Source organism: Phragmites australis, chromosome 4 (genome assembly GCF_958298935.1).
Source record: "Phragmites australis chromosome 4, lpPhrAust1.1, whole genome shotgun sequence".
NCBI classification, from domain to species: domain Eukaryota; kingdom Viridiplantae; phylum Streptophyta; class Magnoliopsida; order Poales; family Poaceae; genus Phragmites; species Phragmites australis.
The window spans coordinates 49628445-49651125 of record NC_084924.1 but is presented as its reverse complement, the minus strand read 5'-3'; the positions used below and the strand labels follow the sequence as shown (position 1 = coordinate 49651125).

Below are 22681 nucleotides of genomic sequence, written 5' to 3'. Positions count from 1 at the left end.
TGTAATATATTTATAAGTTTATTTTGATCGTCTATTCCTCTTAATTAGTACTCATCTATTTTTATTCTCTTATTTATTTATATTTTTTAATATAAATCTCAACATAAAATATAGTCCTTATAAGTCATGTATCTCCATATTATTATGTAAATTTCCCATCCGTACACTTAAAAGTAACTTGAGCAGCTTGTCATAGTTTAATTTAACAAACAGGATTAATTCCATGCCATGCATGTGCGTTACATTGTAAGTCGGCCTGGATGGATGCGTATAGAATTATTGCTAGGATCGTATCATGCGCAGAGAAGCGGACAAAACACATTTGCAAGTAAATCTTCGACACGCGACTAGAGATCTAGATGGAGCAGTGTTAGGGGTTTTTTTTTACTTTACCTGTTCTCATCCGCATGTCTTCCCGATTTAAGATTGGGTGATTTTTTTTACCCTGCTCTACCTTGTAGAGCTCTGATTTTCACTCGACTCGACCTACTCCGTCTTGCCCCGATTAAAGTCTTTAAAACCTCTAGATTAAATTTAATTATAAGGTAATAATTATCATAATATACAAATCAATAAAAATCATATTTAAGATCTACAAGGCCTAACGTAATATAACAATAATTACATATATTCATTAATTTATTAATAATTTTATTATAAAAAATAAAATTATTAATAAATTTACTAAGCGTGCATATAACATATACTCCGAGGCGGGGTAGGTGAGACGAACCTTGACCCGCTCCCGCCCCCGCCTTGCCCCGACCGGTGCCCCACCCGTCTTGCCCTACCCCCATTTTGCCCCAAACGGGATGGGTGAATGGAGACCCAATGGATCAGATGTGGACTTAGACCTCTACACGCGATGTGCACATATATACTTAGATTTGTATGTTGTTATTCTTCCAATCTACTATATAATATACCTTATATGTCAGTTCAGCACTACCTATTCAGCTATAACAGTGATACTTAAATATCATTATCGATTCATATTAACAACTGGTAGTGATATTATCAATGCCAGTTGTTATTTTTAACCGACAGTAAAGGTAAGTCTAAACCTGAAATTTTTATCCAACTCACCCCACCTCACGCAGCTCGATCCTCGCAAACCTTATCTCTTCACACGCTCAACCTTATCTCTTAGCTTGCTCTCTCTCCTCTCATTTCTCTCACTCTCATGTCTCCTCTTATCCATATTCGAGAGGAGGAGGCGGCGGCATGGATGGAGGTGGACGTGAAGGGGTGAGGCGCCAGGGGGAGGCATATCGGAGGGGGCCGCGCCACGTTGGCCTCGACTGACGCCATTGTCGTCGTGCACGGCGCCGCGATCACCCACTTCCTTTTCATGCGGCTGGGGTCGGTGCTCCTCCAGATCATGCCCATGGGGCTCGACTGGGCCGCCGATGCTTTCTACGGCAAGCCAACCCAGTAGCTCGGGTTGGAGTACCTTAAGTACAAGGTAGTGCCCGAGGAGAGCTCGCTCCAGCGACATCAAGAGGTTCGGTGTGCTGCTTTGGGTGACGCGGTAGTGCCTCAAGAACATCACATCGTGCGCAATGAGGTAGAAGATGCTAATCAATTTTCATTAGATGTTAATTACTTACTCATGTGTTGTTGCTTTTTTTCTATGTAGATGTGAATATTTCACTATGGATGTGAATGTTTGATTGCACTGAGCTTGATGATGTGAATGTTTCTCTGTGGATGTGAATGTTTGATGTGAATGTGAATGTTTGATCTTGCGGTGGTGGTGGCGTAGTGGTGGTCGCCAGATGTGTGGCGGCAGAGCGGGTGCGGGGGGCCAAGCGGATGCAGTTTTTTTTTCTTTTTTTTTCCAAAAAATACTATTATTATCAATTGATAACTGCCAGCAGTGATAGGAACTCGACTATCACTACCTCTTCCATATCGCTAGTTCCAAAACCGACAATAAACGTCTGTTTTGTAGTTGTAAGGACTAGAAGGGTTCCAAAAAAAGTGTTACCTGAAGCAACACAGAAGGTTATCCCAAGATTACCTCAAACCAAGGCAGCCATACGCGATCTTCATACACATAAGATCATCCTAAAAACCAAGATTCTTCATAAGTGTGCTGTTTCATTTTAAGCCCAGAGTTTGCAATAAGGTAGCACATGTTTGGCAGCGTTATGGTTTGTGCTCCCGGATGCTGCTGATCCTGTGTTGGACAGCTTATGTTGGATTGCCAGTGATAATTTTTTGTGCCGCACCGGTTTAACTGAAGTACCAAACAAATTTTTGGATGGTTTTTTCTAATTATTATCCAACGTCTCTCTTCTAACTTGGAGGGGAGGTGTGAATAAGAGTTTTACCAAAAAATTTAATAGCTTATTTCTAATGGAGACATCTAAAAACTGCACGTTCATATTTTAGACTTATAGAATGCACACATATTATTTGTAAAAAAATATGAACATGAACATTTTATTCTATATTTGGAGTTTTTTTATTCTATATGAACTTGCAACACTTATTGTGCCCAGTTCAATGCGTGGTAAAAACAGAGGAAGCATTTAATAAGTAATCCATTTGTTTTATACCTCTTAAATACAGTTATGTAAGCATTTAGTGAAAAATCATATGCAAATTAAATGGATCCATAAGCAATTTAAAAAAAGTTAAGGCAATTCAGATCAGGTGTTCGACAAACTTTATGAACAAATTAGAACAATTCAAAGGCAATATTAGATCTAGCTGCTATATATTTTCAATACAAAATGAGAACAATTTTGTTGCAAGCAAATTTTAGAAAAGCAATTGGGTTCAAACTCACAAGCAATTTTGTATACTTTCAGAAGTAAAATAAATGTACATGCTATAATACTAAAGCATGTATATGCATTTTTTAGATTTTACTATTCCTAATTATCACCCAACCCATCTCTCTTCGAACTTGGACAAGATCACGTAGTGACTGACGAACTATAGACGGTAGGAACCAAGGTAGAGACCCCTTGATACAAAGAGGAAACAAGAATGCAAGGACAAATAAAACAATACAATACGAGCTCCAATGGTCCAACCGTGGGTTGGTTTGATTTGACCGCGAGATGAGTGGATAGATTTGAAAACTCTCTCCTTGGCGATCTGACCACTGCCCTTGGCGGTCTGACTCCTAGGTCTGCATATAAATCAGCACAAAACCCTTCTCGGGCTAATGAGATCCAAAAGGTGAATTCTAATCAAACGACATACAAATTTAATGAAATTTAAACCAAAGCTACAAATATATATGGGGAATCATCACCAAAAAGATCCATCCCAAAAGATCAATGAATCATCATAAATTTCATAACTTTCGAAGAAACTAAGGTGAGGTATGAACAAGTGCAAGATCCAAAAGGTGAGATGGATTGATCCAAAGGTCTCATATGTTCTAGCACCTTGGAGAATTAACTCATCCAAAATCACAGCATAAGGAAAGAAACAAAAATCACTAAAAAGGGGGGGGGGGGGGGGGGGGACACCGGTTTCTCATCCAAAACACATAAATAAGATGGAGTCATAAGGATGCACGAAATTGAAGCATTGTATTTCCTTTGCCCGAACGTGGTTGGGACCTTCACAACATATTTTTGTCTTGACGCAAGCTTTGCAACGGTGTCACGTGCACTACTATCCATTTCTTGTGGTTTCGAGGCTAAACCGTCTTGCATGCTTCTTAAAGTGTGACTTCACGCTTGCTTCCATCCGAAGCAAGCCTTTCCAATCTTGACGAGTGTCACCTCATCTCGTGATCCTCCTCACCAACAAGTCTCTTCCACTTTCGCTCCCACAGACAGTCTCTTTACTTGCACCGACCTGATTGCCTTTGATTCAGTCAACCTATCATCTTGATCAACCATCTATGCTTCTTGACCTCTCTATGTGTATGGTTGTTGACGCTAGTTATTGTACTATTTTAGTGTCAAATTCTCTTAATATATTATTGATGAATCATTATCACTATTGATTATTGCCGCTAACCTTGATGGTTTTCATACATAGTGTCGTCGAAGCATGTATTACAGAATCAACAAAAAAGACGATGAAGTCAAACACTTTTGGACTTCACTCGAAGAGAGGCGACAATCCATCAGGACTTGGACCATTTGGGGCCTAAGCTAGGATATTATTGTGTGACATTGTACCCATGGGCCCTCTTATCCCATCCAGGGCCACGGGCTTTCCCCTCACGTAGGTATTTTAGAATACTTCATCCACATGTTGGAATAGGATTTTTCCTAAGATCCAAAAAGTTGTATCATGGTTGTTATTCCAAAAACATTGACATGGAATCCAGAATCGTCGGAGATTTTAACTTGTTTTCAAAAGCATCTCGGGAAATCTATGCGCATTGGGACCACTTGGAAGCCCCTGGGCATCTTCTAGAAGGAGAGAAACCGACATACCAAAAGATGACGCCTGCATTGGCATGTGACGTATGGCTTGCCCCGGTGCAGTGATGCACAACTAGGGTTTTCCTCAAAGCCCCAAGCGTTGAAGGTCTCAATTCCAAAGCCAATTTTGATGAGACTCGTCCCACTTTAGCTTTAGTTGTTTAGACTAGTTTAGGCTAGTCTAGGCGAGCTAGTTAGATCTCCGGATTCTAACTAGATCAAGGTTCAGAGTCAGATCTGCCGCTATCAAGGTATGCCACGATGCTGATTGTATCTATTACATTAATGAAGTGATATATGCTTTTATCTTGAGTTAGTGTTCTTATTTTCTCTTGGTCCAGATTACCATGAGTATGCTTTATTCTTCGTCTAGTTCACGACTAGATGATTAGCTAGTAGATGTAATCATAGTGATTAGATTTGTATGTCAAAATAACCATGAGAGTTAAGGTATAACCTAAGTGGGTATATTGCTATTCTTTGGTAAGCTTAATCTGGTTGGAACATCTCTAGTTGATTTTGGATTTCTATTGGCCTGATAGACTTTCGGGAGTCAATTAGTGTTTTCTAGTGACGAATCTAATCTGCTTAGGCTATATTTAGGGGTGAAAACGGGCCGAATTTTTCCTGCCTGCCCAATCGCCCGATCCGATTTATATGCTAATCGGATATCGGATATCCAAAAGAGATATCGAATTAGATCTCAAATAGTTGTATCGGATATCGGATTCGGATATAGGGAGCTAGGTATCCGTCGGATATCGGATTCGGATATAGGGAGCTAGATATCCGTCGGATATCAGATTCCGAGAATAAAATCAAATATATCCGAAGACTATCCGATAGCTATTCGAATCGATTTTCTGGAGCTTGTAACTTTTTCATACGGAATCGGTTAGAAACAATCTTTATATAAAAATTGTAGCTCTCGATGAGATCTACAAGTTTCTAGTTGATACATTTTCATTTAAAATATTAATATATTCAAATAATTAATAGAAACTTCAACCAACATATTTGGCACTGATAATTTCTCCAATTTTATTGTAACATTTCTCGTTCTATGAGAATATATTGTTGATTTGCATGTTGAACCTATAATGTAGTTGAGTTTTGGATACGTGGAATGATCGAACAATCATAACATATATGATATATATGATTGTTGTTTTTACTCAATATATTAATAAATATTCGTGATCGATATTGTCTGCATCAGACTCGTCACATATTCAATCTGTATCAATCTATATCCGTGACCGAGACTATCTGTATCTATACCTATATTCAACACTATCCATATACGACTCTGAACACGAGGAGAAAATATGGGATATGGTAAAATATCAATGATATCCATCCGTATCCGATCCATTTTCACTTCTAGTTGTATTCACTAAAAAGTGAGAGAATTGAATTACCCTACAACGTAACAAGGAACTAGGGGAGTCTTCAAGAGCTTAGTAGGTGATAATTGACAAAAAATAATAGATTGAAAGACGCTTCTCATATCTCATGCAATAACATCTTTTGGTTAATATCCACAACTACTAGCTACCGAGATATAACTTAATGCATATTTAGTTGAGACTTATAGATCTATCTTTTATGTTGTATCTACTTTCTCACAATAATTACAACCATATAAAATTCTCTTACGCAATCAGATTCATGAATATAGCTAATTTGTCAGTATAAAGTAGTTACTCCTATTTAATTTACTTGTCGATCTTTGTGGATACGATAATCTTGAAATCCTTATGTGAAAGAATACAGACGATCTGTGCATTTACGATAGTAATATTATGCACGTAGCCAGGGTGGACAAGCTTTTTGTGGCGCCGTTGCTGGGGATGGGCAACTTAAAACCTTTTGGATCCTCAACAATTTTAGTCCTATAATTAACTGGGAGAATCACATCTCAAAAGAGAGAGAGAACTGCGAGAATCACCACACTGATGGATCGACCGTCTGGTCTGATCACGATCGGACGGTTCAAGGATCAAGAATGAATGATACAGTATCAGGAGTTATGGTAATGGTTAATAGATCTTCCACCGTTATTGCCACATGCAATGCAACTGCCCACTTCTTCTTCTTCTTCTTCTTCCTCCTCCGCCTTGGGATTTGCTCGCGTAGCACTCGCTCCTAGGCGCGTCGCCAAGTCCTCATCTGCTCTCCCGCCCGCCAGCAAATGCTTTTCCCACCCCCTCACCTCCTCCTCCGCCTCTACTTATACCCTTCCCTATCGATCTCCCGCCCTGACAGCGACACTGCCTAGTGGCATGCAGCGCCAAGCTGTGAATCGTACTCGGTCTGGCATTCCGTCGAGCACCTTCTCTATGGATGACGACGTCCGCGCCAAGACCCGAGCTTGCGCCGGCGAGACCTCGGCCGCGGCGGCGTCCAGGATCATCGCCCAGTGGGCCACGCGGCGCCGCCAGGCGTGCGAGCAGATGGTGCTCACCACGCTCGACCTCGACCGCCGCGACCGCGAGTCCGAGCTCCTCGCGCTCGCGCGCCTCCACGCCGTCTCAATGCTCGACGCCTCCTTCCTCCGCGCCGCCGACGACCATGTAGAAGTGGGCAGACACCGCGCGCGGTCGCCGGAGCGCGCGCTTGTAAGGCGGATCGCAAGGGAGTGGGCGGCCTCCCCACGCGGTGCCGGCGAGGGCGCGGCGCGGGGGCGGGGCGAGGAGTGGATGGGCGAGACCGAGCGTGAGCGGGTGCGCTCCGTGCGGGAGCGCGTCCGCATGGCCAGCCAGGGCGGTCCCGACCAGAGACCCACCCGCGATCGCGAGGGCGAGCCGCCCAGGCTGCGCGCCGACGCCGTCACGCGCAGGGCCATGGAGCGGCAGCGCGAGCTGCAGGGCCTCTCCGAGCACCGCGCCGTTTCCGCATTCGCTCACCGCGGCCGCATTCAGGTCAAAACTAAATCCTCTCTCTACAACTCCTCAACCCTTCACTTCATCAGTCAGTTCATCTTCTTCTCCAAATCCAAAAGAATTGTTCCAACTTCGAACAAGCCTGATACAACTGGCAAATTAAATGGGATTGCTTTTGGGGGAAGCATAAGCATGCCATGATCCATGTACGTTCGTTTGTCAGTTGGGAGACCGATAGGTGCAGTTGCATTTCAGGTGGGGAAAATCATTGCGCGCCATTAGTTCCCACCTAGACCTACTAGTTAGCAGTAGCACTACACTACGGATGAGTTCATTTATGTTTCATTCTTGTCAAATTAATTGGATGTCATGCTTGTCATCCTCTACTTACAACCTTCAAGTATATAATTTTACAAATCGAAATGTGGACAAAAAAATCCTTCAAAAGAATTGTTTTCTATAAATCGAAGTGTGAAAAAAATCCTTAAAAAGAAGTATTAAAAAGGGGTCATTTTTTCACCTCTTTTGAGGAATTAGGTTCAGCTTTACTTATTTTGATTTTGATGATTTGGGTCCTTGCACACTGCTGATGTATCTGGTAACAATTGCCGAAAATTCAGGAACTTTTTTAAAATATTTTTAGGAGCACTGCTGCCAAAGTTTTCCCGGGCATCTTTTTAGCCACATCCCACTTGAAACCTGCTTCATGCTTGTGGTCTCTAAAACCAATTCTCGCTTTGGAAACATGAGAGCGAAATATAATTCATGCCCTGTTCGCAAAAATAAGTTGAACATTGTGCTGTACTTGCTGGCGGCACCAGTGGCGGAGCCACAACCAAAACCCTATGGTATCAACTCCACTAAATCTTTACAGTTTAGTGTATTTTTATGCAAATCTTAGCAAAAGTACTGTTTTGCAAAAAACTGTGGTGTCAGTTGACATCACCGGTCACTATGTGGATCAGCATGTGGATCAGCCACTTGCTGCATTTCGAATATTAACACACAGTAGGCAGTGTTTTGTGTCTGGCTATGATAGTCGGCAGATGGCTTACTGAAAATGTAGTGTAGTTTGTCGTGTTGCATCTTGTGCACCAAGTATAGCAATATTGTAGAGGGACTAGCTATGCAGCTCATGTAGGAAAACATTCGTTATGAAACACTATCAAGTTTTTAAAGTTCAAACCTTCGTTTGTCATCTCTTATCTGTAAATTGAGAATCACTCACTATCAAATGTGTGATTGGCATCATAGTTTCACTGTATTTTTCCCCAGATTGTCAGGCTGACAGCAGCTACAATCGCCACTGAATCTCCAAACACTCTTGTTTGAAACTGTCCTCTAGAGTAAAGAAACATATTTTTGTGTTAACAATTTGTTGCATGGGATTGATAGTTATTGTTTTCCAGTCTGTTCTCCGAGGTAGATTCTTTCGTAGTGGAAGGCCTATGAACGATGAGAGACCAATTTCTGTGGCAGCCAGAGAATTAGGACAGCTTAGACAGAGTCATCCTGACTCTAGATTGAGGTATGGCTTCCTTTGCCTAGTAATAGTATGTCTGCTCTACTGCTTCTGATCTTGGCTTTCACAGGCTGGATCTTGCTTAAGAGGGATTCTATGATTTGTGGGGTTCATTAGTACTGTTCGTTCACTACAGTTATGTTTGTTATTTAATCATCCTATAGGGAATCAGCATAAATTTTGATCAAGTTGCCAATGATACTAATATACCACTAATCACTTCCAGCATCATTGATAAGCATAGTAGATTATTAACGTTTGATTGCTGACATTAGATTATTCTTGACTAGGGAAGAAGTTCGCTTTCTAACAGAAAGGGTCACCAGCGATCAGGCAACTTCAGGGGCATTGACTACTCAAAACAGTTCTGCCAATAATGAGCATGATAGTGTAACACCTCAGGTTGCAAGTGATGATAACCATCATATAGAAAATGCAACTCGTAGTTATGAAATCCAGACACATCAACCGATGCAAGATGAAGCTGTACATATCGAAAGCATTGTACCTGACGGTAATGATGTTCTGCAAAATGACTTTGCCCAGGAACAAATACGCCAATATGAAGAGTATTCAGATTCAGGGTCCTCGGAACAGGACAGTGGGCAATCTGGTTCTGCCTCTTCTACTGCATCTAGCAGCAGCATACAACAAGAAGCCGAAACTTATGGACAACAAACTGATTTGCAATGGTCAAGGGATATATCGGTTAGTGAGGATGGACATGACAGCGCCTTCCTACATAGAGACGAGGAATGGCATGTTACAGATTCTCTAGAAGGTGAACAGCTGTGGCAATCAGGTCGAAGTTTCTCTTCTAGCAGAAACATTAATCGGTTTAGTCCACCGGATGATGATGTTTATGGAGTTGAGCTCAGAGAACTCTTAAGCAGGTATTTTTTGTACATATTCATGAAATGTAAAAGGATTCTAAAATGTAAATTTGCTGCTTTTGTTGAATGCTTAAGTAGGTTGTGCTTTGCAGGCGTAGCGTCTCAAATCTTCTCAGAAGCGGCTTCCGTGAAAGTCTGGATCAGCTCATTCAATCTTATGTTCAAAGGCAAGAACATGATCCTCGTGACTGGGATTTCGATGGACAGAGACCAGCCACTGGTTTACTCAACCAAGATCCTATTGAACACAGGATCGATGAACCGAGTCGGGCTGAGAGTGACACCGCAGCCCAGCCTTCAGCTGCGTTACCTGGGCAAACACTTATCCCACAGCAGCGGCAATGGCAGATTGAGTTGTCCCATCAGAACTGGAGTCACCAAAGCATGCATCGGTCTGAATTTGTGAGTCATCTCTCCCACTATCGTGCAAAGTTCGTTCATTAGAGGCCAGTAATGAGCTCTTCAGTAGGATTCAGGATGTACATGCATTATCTTCTCTCACTGCAATCTGCTTGGCAGGACTGGGACGCCATCCATCTTCTGCGAGACGAGTTGACTGGAGTACAGAGAGGAATGACCAGCATGCAGCAGATGCTAGAAGCGTGCATGGAGATGCAGATCGAGTTGCAGCGCTCCGTGAAACAAGAAGTTTCTGCTGCTCTAAACCGCTCTTTAACCATTCGAGGTACGTTACTCTTTCCTCTCTTTCTGGTCTCATGGTGCAGTATATGATTAATTCATCGTGTCTGACAAAAGACTCCTGGAACTTATGAACAGCTGAAGAAACGTTAGAGGATGCATCGCAGTGGAAACTAGCAAGGAAAGGAACCTGCTGCATCTGCTGCGACAACCAAATTGACTCCCTTCTTTACAGGTCAGTCAGCTATCCACTTACTTGTACACACATTTTCAGTTGCAAGATTTCACAAACACAATGAGCAATCCTCCATGGCAATAACATCTTGCACTGTTTTCTACTTACCTTCAGATGTGGGCATATGTGCACGTGCTCAAAGTGCGCGAGCGAGCTGCTTCACGGGGTCGCCAAATGCCCGCTGTGCCGGGCACCTATAGTTGAAGTGATCCGAGCCTACTGCGTAACGTAACAGGAGGAGCCTAGATAGAAAGTAGAGGAGAGGGGTTAATTTGACTCTGGAGGTTTTCAGTTCCAGTTTTGACTGCAGGAGCAGATGTATCTTAGTTTTTTTAGTTCTGAAACCAGTCTTTTGCATTGTTTCTGTAGTCTCCATGCTAATGTGCCCTTGCAGAAACTTTTAATCCAGTAGCCTTGTAATGAAATAAGTGATCCGTGAGGTCATAAACTGTACTATCCTTCGTTGCACCCGGTCTCTTAATCTAGAAATGTCATGCAGACACCATGCATAAAACTTGTTCCTTTTGTTTATCTGGATCCGCCTCTGGAGTCACTGAAACACATATTCAGACATGCAATCCAAAAGTTCAGTTCAAATATTATTATTTTTTTCGAATGGACGACACGAGCTCTACCGATTTTATCATAAAAAAAATAATTTATTCGGTTTATGAGAGAAATCAGATCTGAAAAATATACAGATATATGGTTAATTAGAGAGAAAGTCTCCATAGGAGTAGCGAGACGACGGCTCCAAGAAAAAAAGGCACGTCAAAGGCATCGCCTCGCCAGCACCGGCAGAAAGCCAGCCGCTTGCGCGCGGAGCCCCAAAAGCTCACCCGCCGAGCAACCGGACCACTCGATGTCATCGTATCGCACGTGTCATCCTCTAGGCCACCACTAGCCGCTGAGCTCCCCACGCACCGGATACGCCAGCGGACATCAGTTCGGATAAGCAATGAAGATCGAAAAGTTGATTTATTTCCTTCATGCAATCCAAAGTTCAGTTCAGACATGGGTTCGTCACCGTCGTACCGGCTGGTGGTTGCCCATGGGCGAGGGCGACGACGTTCTTATGGGCTTCCGCACCGTCGCCCGGGTCGAAAGGCCCAGTCAGCGCCGGGGGTCGACAAGGCCCAGATCGGTCCACCTCACCTGCATCTGCCTCCTCGACCCTGCCGCCGCGCCGCGATTGGAGCACCACTCCGGCCGGAGTCGCCGCTCTCCAACTCACCGTCCGCGCTGCCGACCCAGTGCGCGTTCCAGGTACGGCTCCACTCAACACTAAGCAGTAGCACCTGCTGGACCCCCTTCCCCTGCCTGTCTCCCTAGTCTCATCCTGCCTTGGAGATAGTTTACTAGCCCTGCTAATACTGAATTTGTGCGTGGGGATCCATCTTCCTTTTGTGTGGCAGTGAGAGATCACACGAGTCCAGTAGGCAGTAAGCCCATCAGATCGAAATTCCTGATTTTTTTTTTCCAGCTCAGCTCGCATGTTCAGTCAATTTCAGATATCATGAGAAACTGGGTCATGTGCATAAGCTGTACCATGGCCATCAGACTGGGAAAACCTGAAATTTGATACCAAGCAGTGGCAAGCATCCCCATATGAAATGTGTCGGTGAGCCAACGTATAACAGTACACACTAGTCTAATTTACAGCGTCTCTAGTCTGACTTATGCTTCATTTGCTTTGGACTTGTACTTCGCCGTCTACACCCAAGATCCATGTGTTCAATAAAGCGCTGTTTTCAGATTTTTTTTTTTATGGCACGCTGATAAGTATTTAACTGCCAAGACCTGTATTGATCTCACATTCTCACAGTTTTGTTATCTGCGTGCGTGGGTGATGAATTTCAGGACAACCAATCATCCCCATGTGACGTGACAAATTCCGTCTTTATCGATTTACCGCCCTCAACATTATTTCAGGATAAGGTACTGCAGCAAGAATCCATGGCATGGGGAGGTCTCTTCTTGAGCTTCGGCCGGCCCTCACAGGAGCAGCAGAAGTCCTGCCTTGCGGTTGCTGGTGGCTTCAACTACGACGCAGCTCTCCAGGGGGCCTCACGCCCAATATCAGCAGCTGCCACCTTAACGTCCCAAGCTGCTGAAACAAGTGACAAAGCACTCGCCAAGCGTGGCTTCTTTGTGAACCGCTCACGTGTTCTGATCGGCTCCGGCTCTGACACCTTCCTCCACGCCAAGTCTGCCCTCCTCTCCTGGGGGTGAAATCCTGGACCTGACCTGTATTCTTCCTGCCCACTATTCTGTCTTTCTCCTAATCAAGCATTCCGGGAACTGGTTTTCAGGCACTTGGCGCTAGGTTGGGCAACTGTGCAACCGGACACACCGGTAAAGGTTGGGACAAGGTTCTGCATCTGTTATAAGGAGCTGATCCCCTGGGTCATGCTGCCACTCCAGATCGCCTATGTGAAGGATGGCAACGCCAAGGGCGGCATGTTTGCGTTCGGCAGCGGCACTCTACAAGGCCATCTGCTGGTACACTCTCTGTCCAAGAATTGACTCCTTTTCTTTACTGATGTGTGATTCCAAGATGTAGTTTTCACATGATTTCCCTTGCTACTTGAGCTGAGGTTTCACGACAAGGGTGTGAAGTAGTGGTTCATTCCGTGTGCTGTGCTGTTGACTGTTGTGCTGTGTGCAGGCTGGAGAGGAGCGGTTCTCGGTGCAGCTGGACGAAGAAGATCGAGTGTGGTATGAGGTGTTCTCCTTCTCCAAGCCGGCGCACATCCTGTCAGCTCTGTGCTACCCGTATGTGCAGTTGAGGCAGAAGCATTTCGCGCGGCAGTCAGGGGAGGCGCTCCTCAGGCATGTGGCTGCTGCTACTGTTGCTACAAGATCGCAGCAAATGTAGATGTAGATGTGTAGTGATGCTGCTTTGCTTAGTACCTGGTGCCTGGGCAAACTTGTACGTCTCCCATTCTCCCTGCATGGATAAAAAATTTCTCCCTTCACAGATAATAGTCAAGCCGCTAAGCAGGTTTAGTTTTCCATTTTTTATGTATAGAAATGCCTCTCCTTTCTTTATTTATAGAAGTGATGATAATAATAATAATGATATCTACCCGAATTCAGGTAGGTAGCAGGTAGGTAATGGAGAAGAGAGTTCTGAATGGTCTATCTATCCCGTGTGGTGGTGGCATTCATCTGACGCGCGAGCACGATCCTCGAGGTGGTGGCACATGAACCACGAATTTGTCCACTAGATGGAGTGGTGGAGAATTTGTCAGCACACGGGTTATAATCGCAAGAGAACCTTTTGGTTCTATCTCCCTTTTTCTTTTCTTTCTTTCTTTTTTTTTAAAAAAAGGGGGGAATATATGTGCTTTCGATTTCTCTTAAAGATTATGTTTCTGACACGAGAGATTACATAGGCATTTCAAATGTCCATATCTTAAACGTGCTCGAGTCAACCTCGTCTAGTAGAGAGGAACCCAAGCTGAATTTGTGCCGACACAGTGCAGAGGCTCCATGATTGTCGTCGTCGCCGCGTAGATTGAGATAAGGGTGGTCAAATCCAGGTCGATCTGGACCCCACAGGAAGCAGAGCAAGCAAGCGCTGCAAGCAACTCCACCTCCACCTCCACCTCCACCTCCGGAACTTCCACTCTCCTTCCTCCTCGGGTTCCTTCTCCCGCACGCGTCTCGTGCATTTCACACACGCCCCACGCCCACCTCCTTTCTCCTCCTCCTCATCCTCCTCTCCTCCATAATATACAACCCGCTCGAGGCTCCACTTCCTCTGCCTTGCTCAGCTCAGCTCTACCCTGCCCTCTGCTTTAATTACCTAGCAGGCTAGCATGTCCGCGTCGCCCGAGTTCTACAAGCCCTCAGCGCCGGCCTTCTCGCCGTGCGGCTCGCCGCCCCGACCAGGACTAGGAGCAGGCGGAGAAGAGGAGTACTGCTACAACTGCCGGACGCCGACGGGCAGCGGGATCGGCTACCTCAGGGAGCCCACCACGTGCCCGCCCGCGCCAAGGAAGCCCCCGCCGCCGCCCTGCAAGAAGCGGCTTTTCCAGGGAGAGGCACAGGCACCCCTCCTCAGCCTGCGCCTCGACGAGCTGGAGCGCCTCTTCCGCCCGCAGCCGCCGCCGCAGTGCGACAAGCGCCGCCGTTCGGCCAGGCAACAGAGCAAGCTAGACAGTACGCGATTGGAAGCCTCAAGCTAGTTAGCTAGCTTTAGCTTGCACACGTGTGGTCTTCAAGCAGTTTTAGTTTATGTTTTTACCTGGGATCGTTACAAGCAAGTGTACTTTGTGTTAATGTACACTCAATCAATCGTGTAGGCGAATGTTGTAAATTAAAGTGCTACCACGTAGTGACACTCTGCTTACATACAGTAATTAAAGTGCTCTGTGAAATGAAATGAAATGAAAATCTTGCAGTTTAATGAATGCCTCCTGCTTTGGCGCTTCATTCAGATTTGAGTGACTGCAATGTGACAAGGGTTGGCCACCACCCACCACTAGGGAGGGGCCTGGGGTGAGGACGACCAGACCACTAGCAGCAGCCAGCCGACTGTGACTTCCACGGGCGAGGAGACTTTGACAGATGACTTTGACAGATCAAGCCCCACGATGGCGAATGACAAGGAAATAGGATGATTACTTTTATTTAGGAACATCAAGTACAAGCTTTAGAATGAGTTTACAACCCTTATTAACTTGTTATACGGCTACAACATGTGATGGGATGGGATAGGAGGCCCGTAATTAATCATCGGTTAAGCTACTATTGACAGGGGAGCCAATGCAGAGCAATGCGAAACTTCGGGGAAGGTCCTTCGTGTCTGTTCATCAAACCGGGACAGGTGTGGTGTTCCCGCGGCCGACGCCAAAGCGACTCAGTCCCAGCCGCGCGTTCCCGGCTATTAGGTTCTCTGCGGTTTATGTCACACTAGCTTATAATTTGAATGGTTTCTTAATGAACTACCATATATACAAAAGAATTTGAATGATCTGAACTGACCTCTTAACGCTCTACGTATTGCTCCAAGTACTCTCTGATCATCAGTCTTTCCTCTTCCGTGAGATCGGGGTTCGGACCAGTCAAACGCTCCCTTAATTCTTTCTCTTCATCACTAGTCCCATCCCTGGAGACCTGCAAGGAACATGCAAGCTAAAAGCTAAGCTACCGTATTCAACACGTCCACAGATTTAGGAAAGGGCCTCACCTGGACGTAGTTATTCACATGGCCATCGGCATTCGGTTTGGTTATATTCTCGTTCTCATTGCACAGCCACTTGCCGTCCACTATATATTTGTATTCATACCGTCCTTCCTTCAGGAAACACAAACACAAAAGGTGTGAAATGCAGGGAGCGTAGACTCGATTACAATCAAGTGTAAGTATGCAACAGGTTACAGGTATGGAAAATCCAAATTGTGTTTCAAAGACCGCACTGGCTGGCTGTGCCTCCAACAGTCCAGCATCACTAGGACCAATTGCGACGGGATGGCCACAGTTATAGTTCAAAATAAGGTTTTGTGCTGATAATCTTTCAGGACTTTCAGAAACCAGACTCCTAAATGCTAAGTACATGAGTGATGGGGATTTTTTTGGCTCTAAGAGGAAAGGATCCTCTCAATTCTGGCAAGGCTTGCACAAAGTCAAACATCTTCTTCAGTGGAGGGCCATTTAGACTGTTCACAACAGGAAAAGGATAAGGTTTTGGACAGATACATGGATTTATGACACCCCCCTTAAGATTCAATTCCCTGATCTGTACAAGATGGCCTCAGTTGAAAAGGCCAAGGTAGCTGAGTGCTTTGAGGAGGGCACTTTCAGTATCCATTTCAGAAGAACTTTGACTCCTGTGGAGCTACAGAGTTATGAAGATCTAAAGTCCCTAATGAGCCCCATAAAGTTAGATAATCTAGATGATGAAATCCACTGGGCTTTAGACAAATCTAGGAATTTCACCACTAAATATCTATACCGTTTTATGCTGGATGGTGGGATAAGAAGCAGAATCAGTGGGAAAATCTGGAAGTGCAAAACCCCCCAGAAGATTAAGATCTTCCTCTGGCAGTTATTTAATGACAGACTCCAAACGGCAACCAATTTAAAAAACGAGGTGGAAGGGCAGGGAGTCCTGCTGCCTTTGTGGTGCAAAAGAAAATGTGAATCATATCTTCTTCCAATGTGTTCTCGCTAATTTCACATGGAGTGCGATTAGAGAATGCTTTGATTGGATTGAACAGCCAAAGATCCTTGATGATTTCACTATTGGCTGGTTAATTCAGAAGCTTAACCTTTCAGCAAATCTGGGTCTGTTCTTTTTTGCAGGACTTTGTTGGGCGATCTGGCGCGCGCGTAACAAGATGGTGATTGAGAAGACCTTCCCCAACAAGCCAATTGATATCCTAATCAGCGGTCGTTCTTGCTTGCAGAGGTGGAAAATCTTGCTCAAGGAGGGCGACAAGGAGAAATGTGACTCGGCGCTAAAACAGCTCGGGGATTGGTGCAATAGCTTCCATCAGAATCCACATATCCAATACGACGTCTGGGAGCTTTAGCACCTCTCACCTCACCCTGATCACTGCCGCTGATGCGCGCCTGTTGAGAAGCTGATGCTCTTATGTTCTCTGTCTCTACCTTTCTTGCATGTTTTTGTTAGAACCTGGTATTTTGGGTTGTTCTAAGCTCATGGGTGAGCTGCCTATTACAGTTATGCTTTAGTTGTTTGCTGGTTTCCCCAGCATCACCTCTTTTCCTTTCTTCTGTACTCGCTGGGTGTTGGTATATGTGGTTGTAAGACTCTAAATTGGCCTTCAATAAAAGCCGAGTTAATCTCGTTTCAAAAAAATACCCAGAACCCACATTTCCTAAAGATGCTATTAAAATGTAAATAATTATAAATGATAAAGCTGGATGTTACACAACGATGGTCCACATCTACCACACCAGGCATACAATTAGCAACACATAACAATGAACTGATGAAAACTGAAGTTTAGACAGCTGATGATGTAATAGTTTTATACTCACAGGCAACTCCTTCTCAAGATACCAAGCTCCTTTCTCCTCATCATATGTCAAAGGAATTCTCTGAAAGGATGAGAGCAAATCAATTAGAGGTAATCTTAAAATTATGTCAGTTAAGATACAATAAGCAGTAATCTTAAGTATTAGCCAGGACAACTCATTTGCTTAGGATGCGGAGCTCCCCTTCGCTCGACCTAATGAGAAATTTCCTTCACTTTAAAGCTGCTACTATATTCCGATTTCCAAGATTTAGACATGCTTCCGAGCTTGCATGCTGTAACTTTATTAAATAGGAACTAGTTTAATCCACTAAGCAACCAAATAAGGATAAATTGCTAGTCTAACATATTGATAAACCTGGAACAGAACAAAGGTGCTAACAATAATACCATTGTCTGTAATCTATTAAGCAGCTTGGATAAAGGTTTTCTTCAGTCTGTCAAACGGAAATTTTTTAAACACCCGATATGTGTTACATAATTGAAGAAAAAGCATACCTGTCCCCAGCCAATGTCAAGCCCAGAAATTTCAACAGAAGAACAACTACCATTTTCCCACTTCAAAGTGATGCGATTTCTTGATAAGCCCGTCAGCTAAATAACAAGATAGTCATCACTTAGCAGAAAGATCTGTGATGCACCACAATATACAAGAAATATTTATCTTCTCCATCATAACAAACACTGAGAAAAGTGCACAGCATTCACTTACAATGTCAGCAGTTGCCAACTTAATGGCTTCCAACTTTGGAAAGCAAGCCCTTTTACTCTGCAAATTAAAAAATGAATTTAGAGATAGAAAAATTAACTAAATATGTTAACTAGCCCTGTGGTAATAGCACCATGCCTACTAACAAACATGTACTGTAGAGAGCAAATGAGAGGGATCAGGGATATTCACACAAGCGGACGATCAGTAGAGATCAGTGCTGCCAGTGCACAGATAATAAGCATATTTGATTTTAATCCCACTGAAACTGTTGAGCATTCCACAGAGGTAAATAGTTAAGTTTTGTAACTGCAGAAGGATTACCTGCAGTAGCTGATGCCCATCATTAAGACTGTACCCAAGAATCCAGAACATATAAGCCAACTGAAATTTTATAAAATGTGTTCAGAATTAGAAAGCTATCAAGCAACCAATGCTCAAGGCTATGGACAACATCAAATTGTAGCCAGTGGTGCATCCCTGTAAGTAAATTTTCTAATTTCAGTTGCATAACTTGGAGTGAGAAATGAGACTATTTTAAGTCATTGTTGACATCTTGATGTTATTACAGCACTATAACACTGCAAACCATATAATTTACTGACACATAATGGATGAATAAGTTGTTGTCTAGGAATCTGACTTCCACTGAGGTGACAGTAGTTTGTTATCTGAGTGGATTGGTAATCTAGTACTCTGTTTGAATGAATGCAAGAAAGTTTTACTTTTTTATTTTTTGGGTGAGTGGGGATACAAATAGCTGCAACGAGAAATAAGAGAGAGAATGTAAATGCATTGCCACAGAAGGAGCTCTTGGGAAACAAAAAGGACTATGTAAAACTACTGCAACAGCAGGAGGTCTTGGGAAACAACAAGAAACAGGGCTATGTAAACCTACTGCGACAGCAGGAGCTCTTCCAAGTCCAGCAGTACAATGTATATATGTTACACCACCATTATGGTTGATAAGCTTGTGCAATTTGCTAACCACAGCAGGAAGCCTCAATCGCAAATCAAAAGCATCAAAATCCCTGGTGTAATTAAACATTAGACCAGCTTAGAAAATCCAAATATGCACAAAGAAGACAACAAAGAAACAAAAAAAAAGGGACTTGGATCAATGCAGGGAAAAACTAAATTGACATTTAAGTGCTGAATGGAAATGCAGATCCTCTACCTCCCCAGTAGATTATGAATCTTGTAAGCTTTAGTGATGAGGTTAACCCAATGATTAACAGGAATTGCTTAATTCCACTTGCATATAAACAAGGCTACTGATTTATGCAAAAGTTCTTCGTCTCAAAGTTCCAATATGAAATAACAGTATTATATGCCTGTTTAGGTACCTAATTTCAGCACGGCAGTGCTCAATATCTTTAAACTGTAGGCTATAATCTTGAATGGCACGGATATCAACTGCAAAATATCTGAACAAGGAGGTCAAGGATGGAACACATATATGCGCATGATGGAAGCATTAGATGGCAGTAGGAACAACACAATATTATGTCATCAAGATAAATATAAATATATATATATATATTTCCATCAAGATAAAAAATAAATCTTTTTAGAATATGTCTTGCGCACATTGCGCATGCCAGCATAGCTGCAGAAAAAGATGGACTGCTGGGGCAGAAGTTCATTTCCATAGAGATTTGACACCTAATAGGGGCAACATGAAAAGGGAGTAGCCCAAGTAGTTTTCAATTCTAATCAGAGACCATGTCCAATAACGTCGGTAACATAAGACATGACATATTGACATTAAAAAACTGATAGTCCAATGGCTGTTTGGGTAAGTTGTGGCTTAGGCAATGTTACCTAGACACGGACATAGGTGTCGGAATCCGACTCGGATTCGGATGTTCAATTCGGCAAAGAAAATTTGGACATGCGAAATACAATTGGGAATCCGACTTGGATTCGGGGTGTCCGATTCAGCAAAAACAATTGGACACGGATCTCCAGGTAACACTGGGCTTAGGAACAATTCGGAATCCGACTTGGATCCAGGGTGTCCGATTCGGCAAAAAAATTTGGACACGGGTGTCCAGGTAACAGAACTGAGTCTAGCTCAGTTGGTGGGAAGCAGGGTGTACACCTCTACGACCCAGGTTTGAGTCCGAGCACCTAGTTCGTACTAGGTATTCATGTTTATGAAGTCGTGGCTTGACTTTTTTTTCTTCTTTTTTTGGTAGCTAATCGATATGATTCACATGATTTGAAATCATCAATCTCATACACTTGAAAGGGGTAAAATTTGTTAAACCAGACAGCTTATTTATAAAGTTATTCCTACATTTCAGCAATAAAGACAACAAAAGCAAGTTCAAATAATGGGGATACTCAAGGTCCGAATCTTGTTGCAAGCAGAATACAGTTTTTACACCAATCTCCCGAAGCTTATCAACATCAAGTGGGCTCTGCAGGAATGCAGATAGTTAGATAGAGGTGGGGAGTAATACTTCAATACGAAGAGGTGGGGAGTAATACTTCAATACGAAAAGGTTGCGATGAGAACCTGTAAGCAGGAACCTACGATCAAGTCTGGGCGTATGAAATTGTAGTTCATCCCGAGCTCATGTCTGTACGTCAATACTGAAAATGATTTTTGAAAAAGGAAGAAGCATCAGAAATGAGTGTTCATTGACTGAATTTACTGAAGTACGGAGGTGGGTACAGATGCAATCCTATTCAGACAATCTGTGCTTAGCGTTGGTCTATAAGTCCTCACATTTTGAATGCTCGGTATCAAGTGTCTAGCAGAATCTAGACAATGTAATAACAAAAAATAGATGGCAAGCACAATGTAAAAGCAGCAATCGATAACATTTCCAGTAGAGGAACAAAACTAAATGTAAAACTGATCACACTAACAGCTCTGCACATTCATGCTGACACCTATACGAGGTTAGGAAAATTTCATTTTCCAGCTAACAACGGATTCAACCTTTCAGCAACCATTAGGTCCAACAAGTATTAAAACAGTAAGTGCCTCGAGCTGATGATTCTCTTTACCTGCTCCCATAGACTGTGTCATGTTAGTGCTATACACTTCAGATTTTTCCGTGCCCGCCTCCACTGCACTGCTCTCCGCACCAGAAGTGGACGCCCCAGGTGCCTGCAACGGCCAACCGATAACCTTCAAAGACTGAGCGTCAACGAAGTAACAACACCCGCACTGACTGACAGACAGTACAGTGTTATGACGGAAGAAGAAGAGGCACACGATAATTATCGGCCATTTCTGCCATTAGAATATCTATCCTCGGACCAAAAGCGCCACCTAATCCACCCATGATAACAATTCCATCGAAATCACATCAGAAATGGCACAAGCGGTGTTAATGCTTACAGTTTTGACGGTGTTTGATCGGCGACTCCCGCCACGAACCATCGCCTAATCACCCGAAACCAAACCGAGCAGATCATTTCTGATGCGATTGAGCGAAAAAAAAGGCCTGCGGAAATGGATCCGAGATCTCACCAGATTGAGCGGCGAGGGCCGCCTCATGGACCTCGATCCCACGAGCGGGGGCTCCCTGAGCAACCAACACAACGAAATCCATGAGCGGGACGGCATTCCCCGGGACGAATGGAAGCGGATCGAGGAGGGGGACTTACTTGAGCAGGTTCTGGAGGCAGTTCATGGCTTCCCCTGGTCGTGCGCGCGCAAGGGCGAGGAGGCGGAGGCGACGCGGGTAAAAATATCTCGCGAGCGGAGGACCCCACGAAGAGGGGGAGGAGGAGGAGGAGGGCATCTGCTCTGCGTGGACCCGGTCTATTAAGCCCTGCCCCTCGGCTTTCACGGAAGCTGCGGGGCGTGCGTGGGCAGGGTCGGTCTATAGGCCGTGTCTACCCTACCAATCAAACGCGTCCGGACACGTGTCAGAAGATCGATCGTTGGATGTCGTCTGTCAGCGACGTGGTCGTGTAATTAATTCGTTTTCTCCTACCATTCTCGAAGGCTGCACCTTCTCATATCTTGCAAAAATACATTTATTTATTTGAAAACCATGTTTTTTTTAAGGATATACAGGAACTTGCACAGTTTGTGTACTTAGGCTGTGTTTGTTTGCTGCTTCTGAAACTGCTTCTGCTACTGACAGAAGCCAGAAGCCAGAACAAACGAGGTTCTGGAGAAGTGGCTTCTGGAGAAGCCAGAAGCCTGTTTCTGAGGGAAATGAACTAAAGCTGAGAAACTCGCTGAGATGTGCTTCTCTGAGAAGCTATGTGCTGAGAAGCCAAAAATTTATTGTAGAAGCCAACAACCTATTTCCAAAAGCAGCTTTTCAGAAAAGCCAAAAGCACTGCTTTTCAGAGAAGCTCAAAAGCAGAAGCTCAAACAAACACGGCCTTAGACTGTGTTTGTTTGCTGCTT

General features: G+C 43.9%; 4 protein-coding genes across 16 annotated transcripts; 3 read left to right on the top strand and 1 right to left on the bottom strand.

Moving 5' to 3' along the window:
• Positions 1 to 6421: 6421 nt before the first annotated feature.
• Positions 6422 to 11045, top strand: LOC133917128 (uncharacterized). 2 transcript variants are annotated; one of them, XM_062361120.1, is made up of 7 exons: positions 6422 to 7327; positions 8698 to 8816; positions 9101 to 9703; positions 9796 to 10105; positions 10223 to 10388; positions 10481 to 10577; positions 10692 to 11045. In XM_062361120.1, the coding sequence occupies exons 1-7, from the start codon at positions 6479 to 6481 to the stop codon at positions 10807 to 10809; spliced, it is 2262 nt and encodes a 753-aa protein (XP_062217104.1). In that variant the 5' UTR covers positions 6422 to 6478; the 3' UTR covers positions 10810 to 11045. The 2 variants fall into 2 exon arrangements, with proteins under 2 accessions (XP_062217104.1, XP_062217105.1); XM_062361121.1 differs by lacking the exons at positions 10481 to 10577; positions 10692 to 11045 and having other exon boundaries at positions 9782 to 10105; positions 10223 to 10382.
• A 528-nt stretch (positions 11046 to 11573) lies between these two features.
• LOC133917126 (UPF0548 protein At2g17695-like) lies at positions 11574 to 13671 on the top strand. 2 transcript variants are annotated; one of them, XM_062361117.1, is made up of 4 exons: positions 11574 to 11843; positions 12438 to 12805; positions 12890 to 13079; positions 13246 to 13671. In XM_062361117.1, exons 1-4 carry the CDS (start codon positions 11592 to 11594, stop codon positions 13453 to 13455), a joined length of 1020 nt encoding a protein of 339 aa, XP_062217101.1. In that variant the 5' UTR covers positions 11574 to 11591; the 3' UTR covers positions 13456 to 13671. The 2 variants fall into 2 exon arrangements, with proteins under 2 accessions (XP_062217101.1, XP_062217102.1); XM_062361118.1 differs by having other exon boundaries at positions 11577 to 11843; positions 12510 to 12805.
• A 546-nt stretch (positions 13672 to 14217) lies between these two features.
• On the top strand, positions 14218 to 15017 carry LOC133917127 (cyclin-dependent protein kinase inhibitor EL2-like). Its single transcript, XM_062361119.1, has one exon. It carries the CDS (start codon positions 14402 to 14404, stop codon positions 14768 to 14770), a length of 369 nt encoding a protein of 122 aa, XP_062217103.1. The 5' UTR covers positions 14218 to 14401; the 3' UTR covers positions 14771 to 15017.
• A 169-nt stretch (positions 15018 to 15186) lies between these two features.
• Positions 15187 to 22081, bottom strand: LOC133917124 (phosphoglucan phosphatase DSP4, amyloplastic-like). 11 transcript variants are annotated; one of them, XM_062361111.1, is made up of 15 exons: positions 21925 to 22078; positions 21788 to 21842; positions 21656 to 21700; positions 21319 to 21442; positions 20822 to 20898; positions 20647 to 20723; positions 19644 to 19724; positions 19196 to 19328; positions 18622 to 18681; positions 18301 to 18357; positions 18087 to 18182; positions 17593 to 17652; positions 15775 to 15882; positions 15570 to 15701; positions 15187 to 15497 (listed from the first exon to the last, which is right to left on the bottom strand). In XM_062361111.1, exons 1-14 carry the CDS (start codon positions 22059 to 22061, stop codon positions 15573 to 15575), a joined length of 1239 nt encoding a protein of 412 aa, XP_062217095.1. In that variant the 5' UTR covers positions 22062 to 22078; the 3' UTR covers positions 15187 to 15497; positions 15570 to 15572. The 11 variants fall into 11 exon arrangements, 6 of the variants coding, with proteins under 6 accessions (XP_062217095.1, XP_062217094.1, XP_062217096.1 ...); XM_062361110.1 differs by having other exon boundaries at positions 15187 to 15480; positions 21925 to 22077; XM_062361112.1 differs by having other exon boundaries at positions 15187 to 15480; positions 21319 to 21421; positions 21925 to 22076.
• Between the last annotated feature and the right edge of the window lie 600 nt (positions 22082 to 22681).

Coding starts and splice junctions, on each gene's coding strand:
- LOC133917128 (XM_062361120.1), top strand. CDS start 6,479: ATGCAACTGCCCACTTCTTCTTCTTCTTCTTCTTCCTCCTCCGCCTTG. Junction 8,817..9,100: donor CATCCTGACTCTAGATTGAG/GTATGGCTTCCT, acceptor ATTCTTGACTAG/GGAAGAAGTTCGCTTTCTAA. Junction 10,389..10,480: donor CCGCTCTTTAACCATTCGAG/GTACGTTACTCT, acceptor ACTTATGAACAG/CTGAAGAAACGTTAGAGGAT.
- LOC133917126 (XM_062361117.1), top strand. CDS start 11,592: ATGGGTTCGTCACCGTCGTACCGGCTGGTGGTTGCCCATGGGCGAGGG. Junction 11,844..12,437: donor CGACCCAGTGCGCGTTCCAG/GTACGGCTCCAC, acceptor GATGAATTTCAG/GACAACCAATCATCCCCATG. Junction 13,080..13,245: donor CTCTACAAGGCCATCTGCTG/GTACACTCTCTG, acceptor TGCTGTGTGCAG/GCTGGAGAGGAGCGGTTCTC.
- LOC133917127 (XM_062361119.1), top strand. CDS start 14,402: ATGTCCGCGTCGCCCGAGTTCTACAAGCCCTCAGCGCCGGCCTTCTCG.
- LOC133917124 (XM_062361111.1), bottom strand. CDS start 22,061: ATGCCCTCCTCCTCCTCCTCCCCCTCTTCGTGGGGTCCTCCGCTCGCG. Junction 18,358..18,621: donor ATGGGCATCAGCTACTGCAG/GTAATCCTTCTG, acceptor TTTAATTTGCAG/AGTAAAAGGGCTTGCTTTCC. Junction 18,183..18,300: donor AGTTGGCAACTGCTGACATT/GTAAGTGAATGC, acceptor CTTGTTATTTAG/CTGACGGGCTTATCAAGAAA.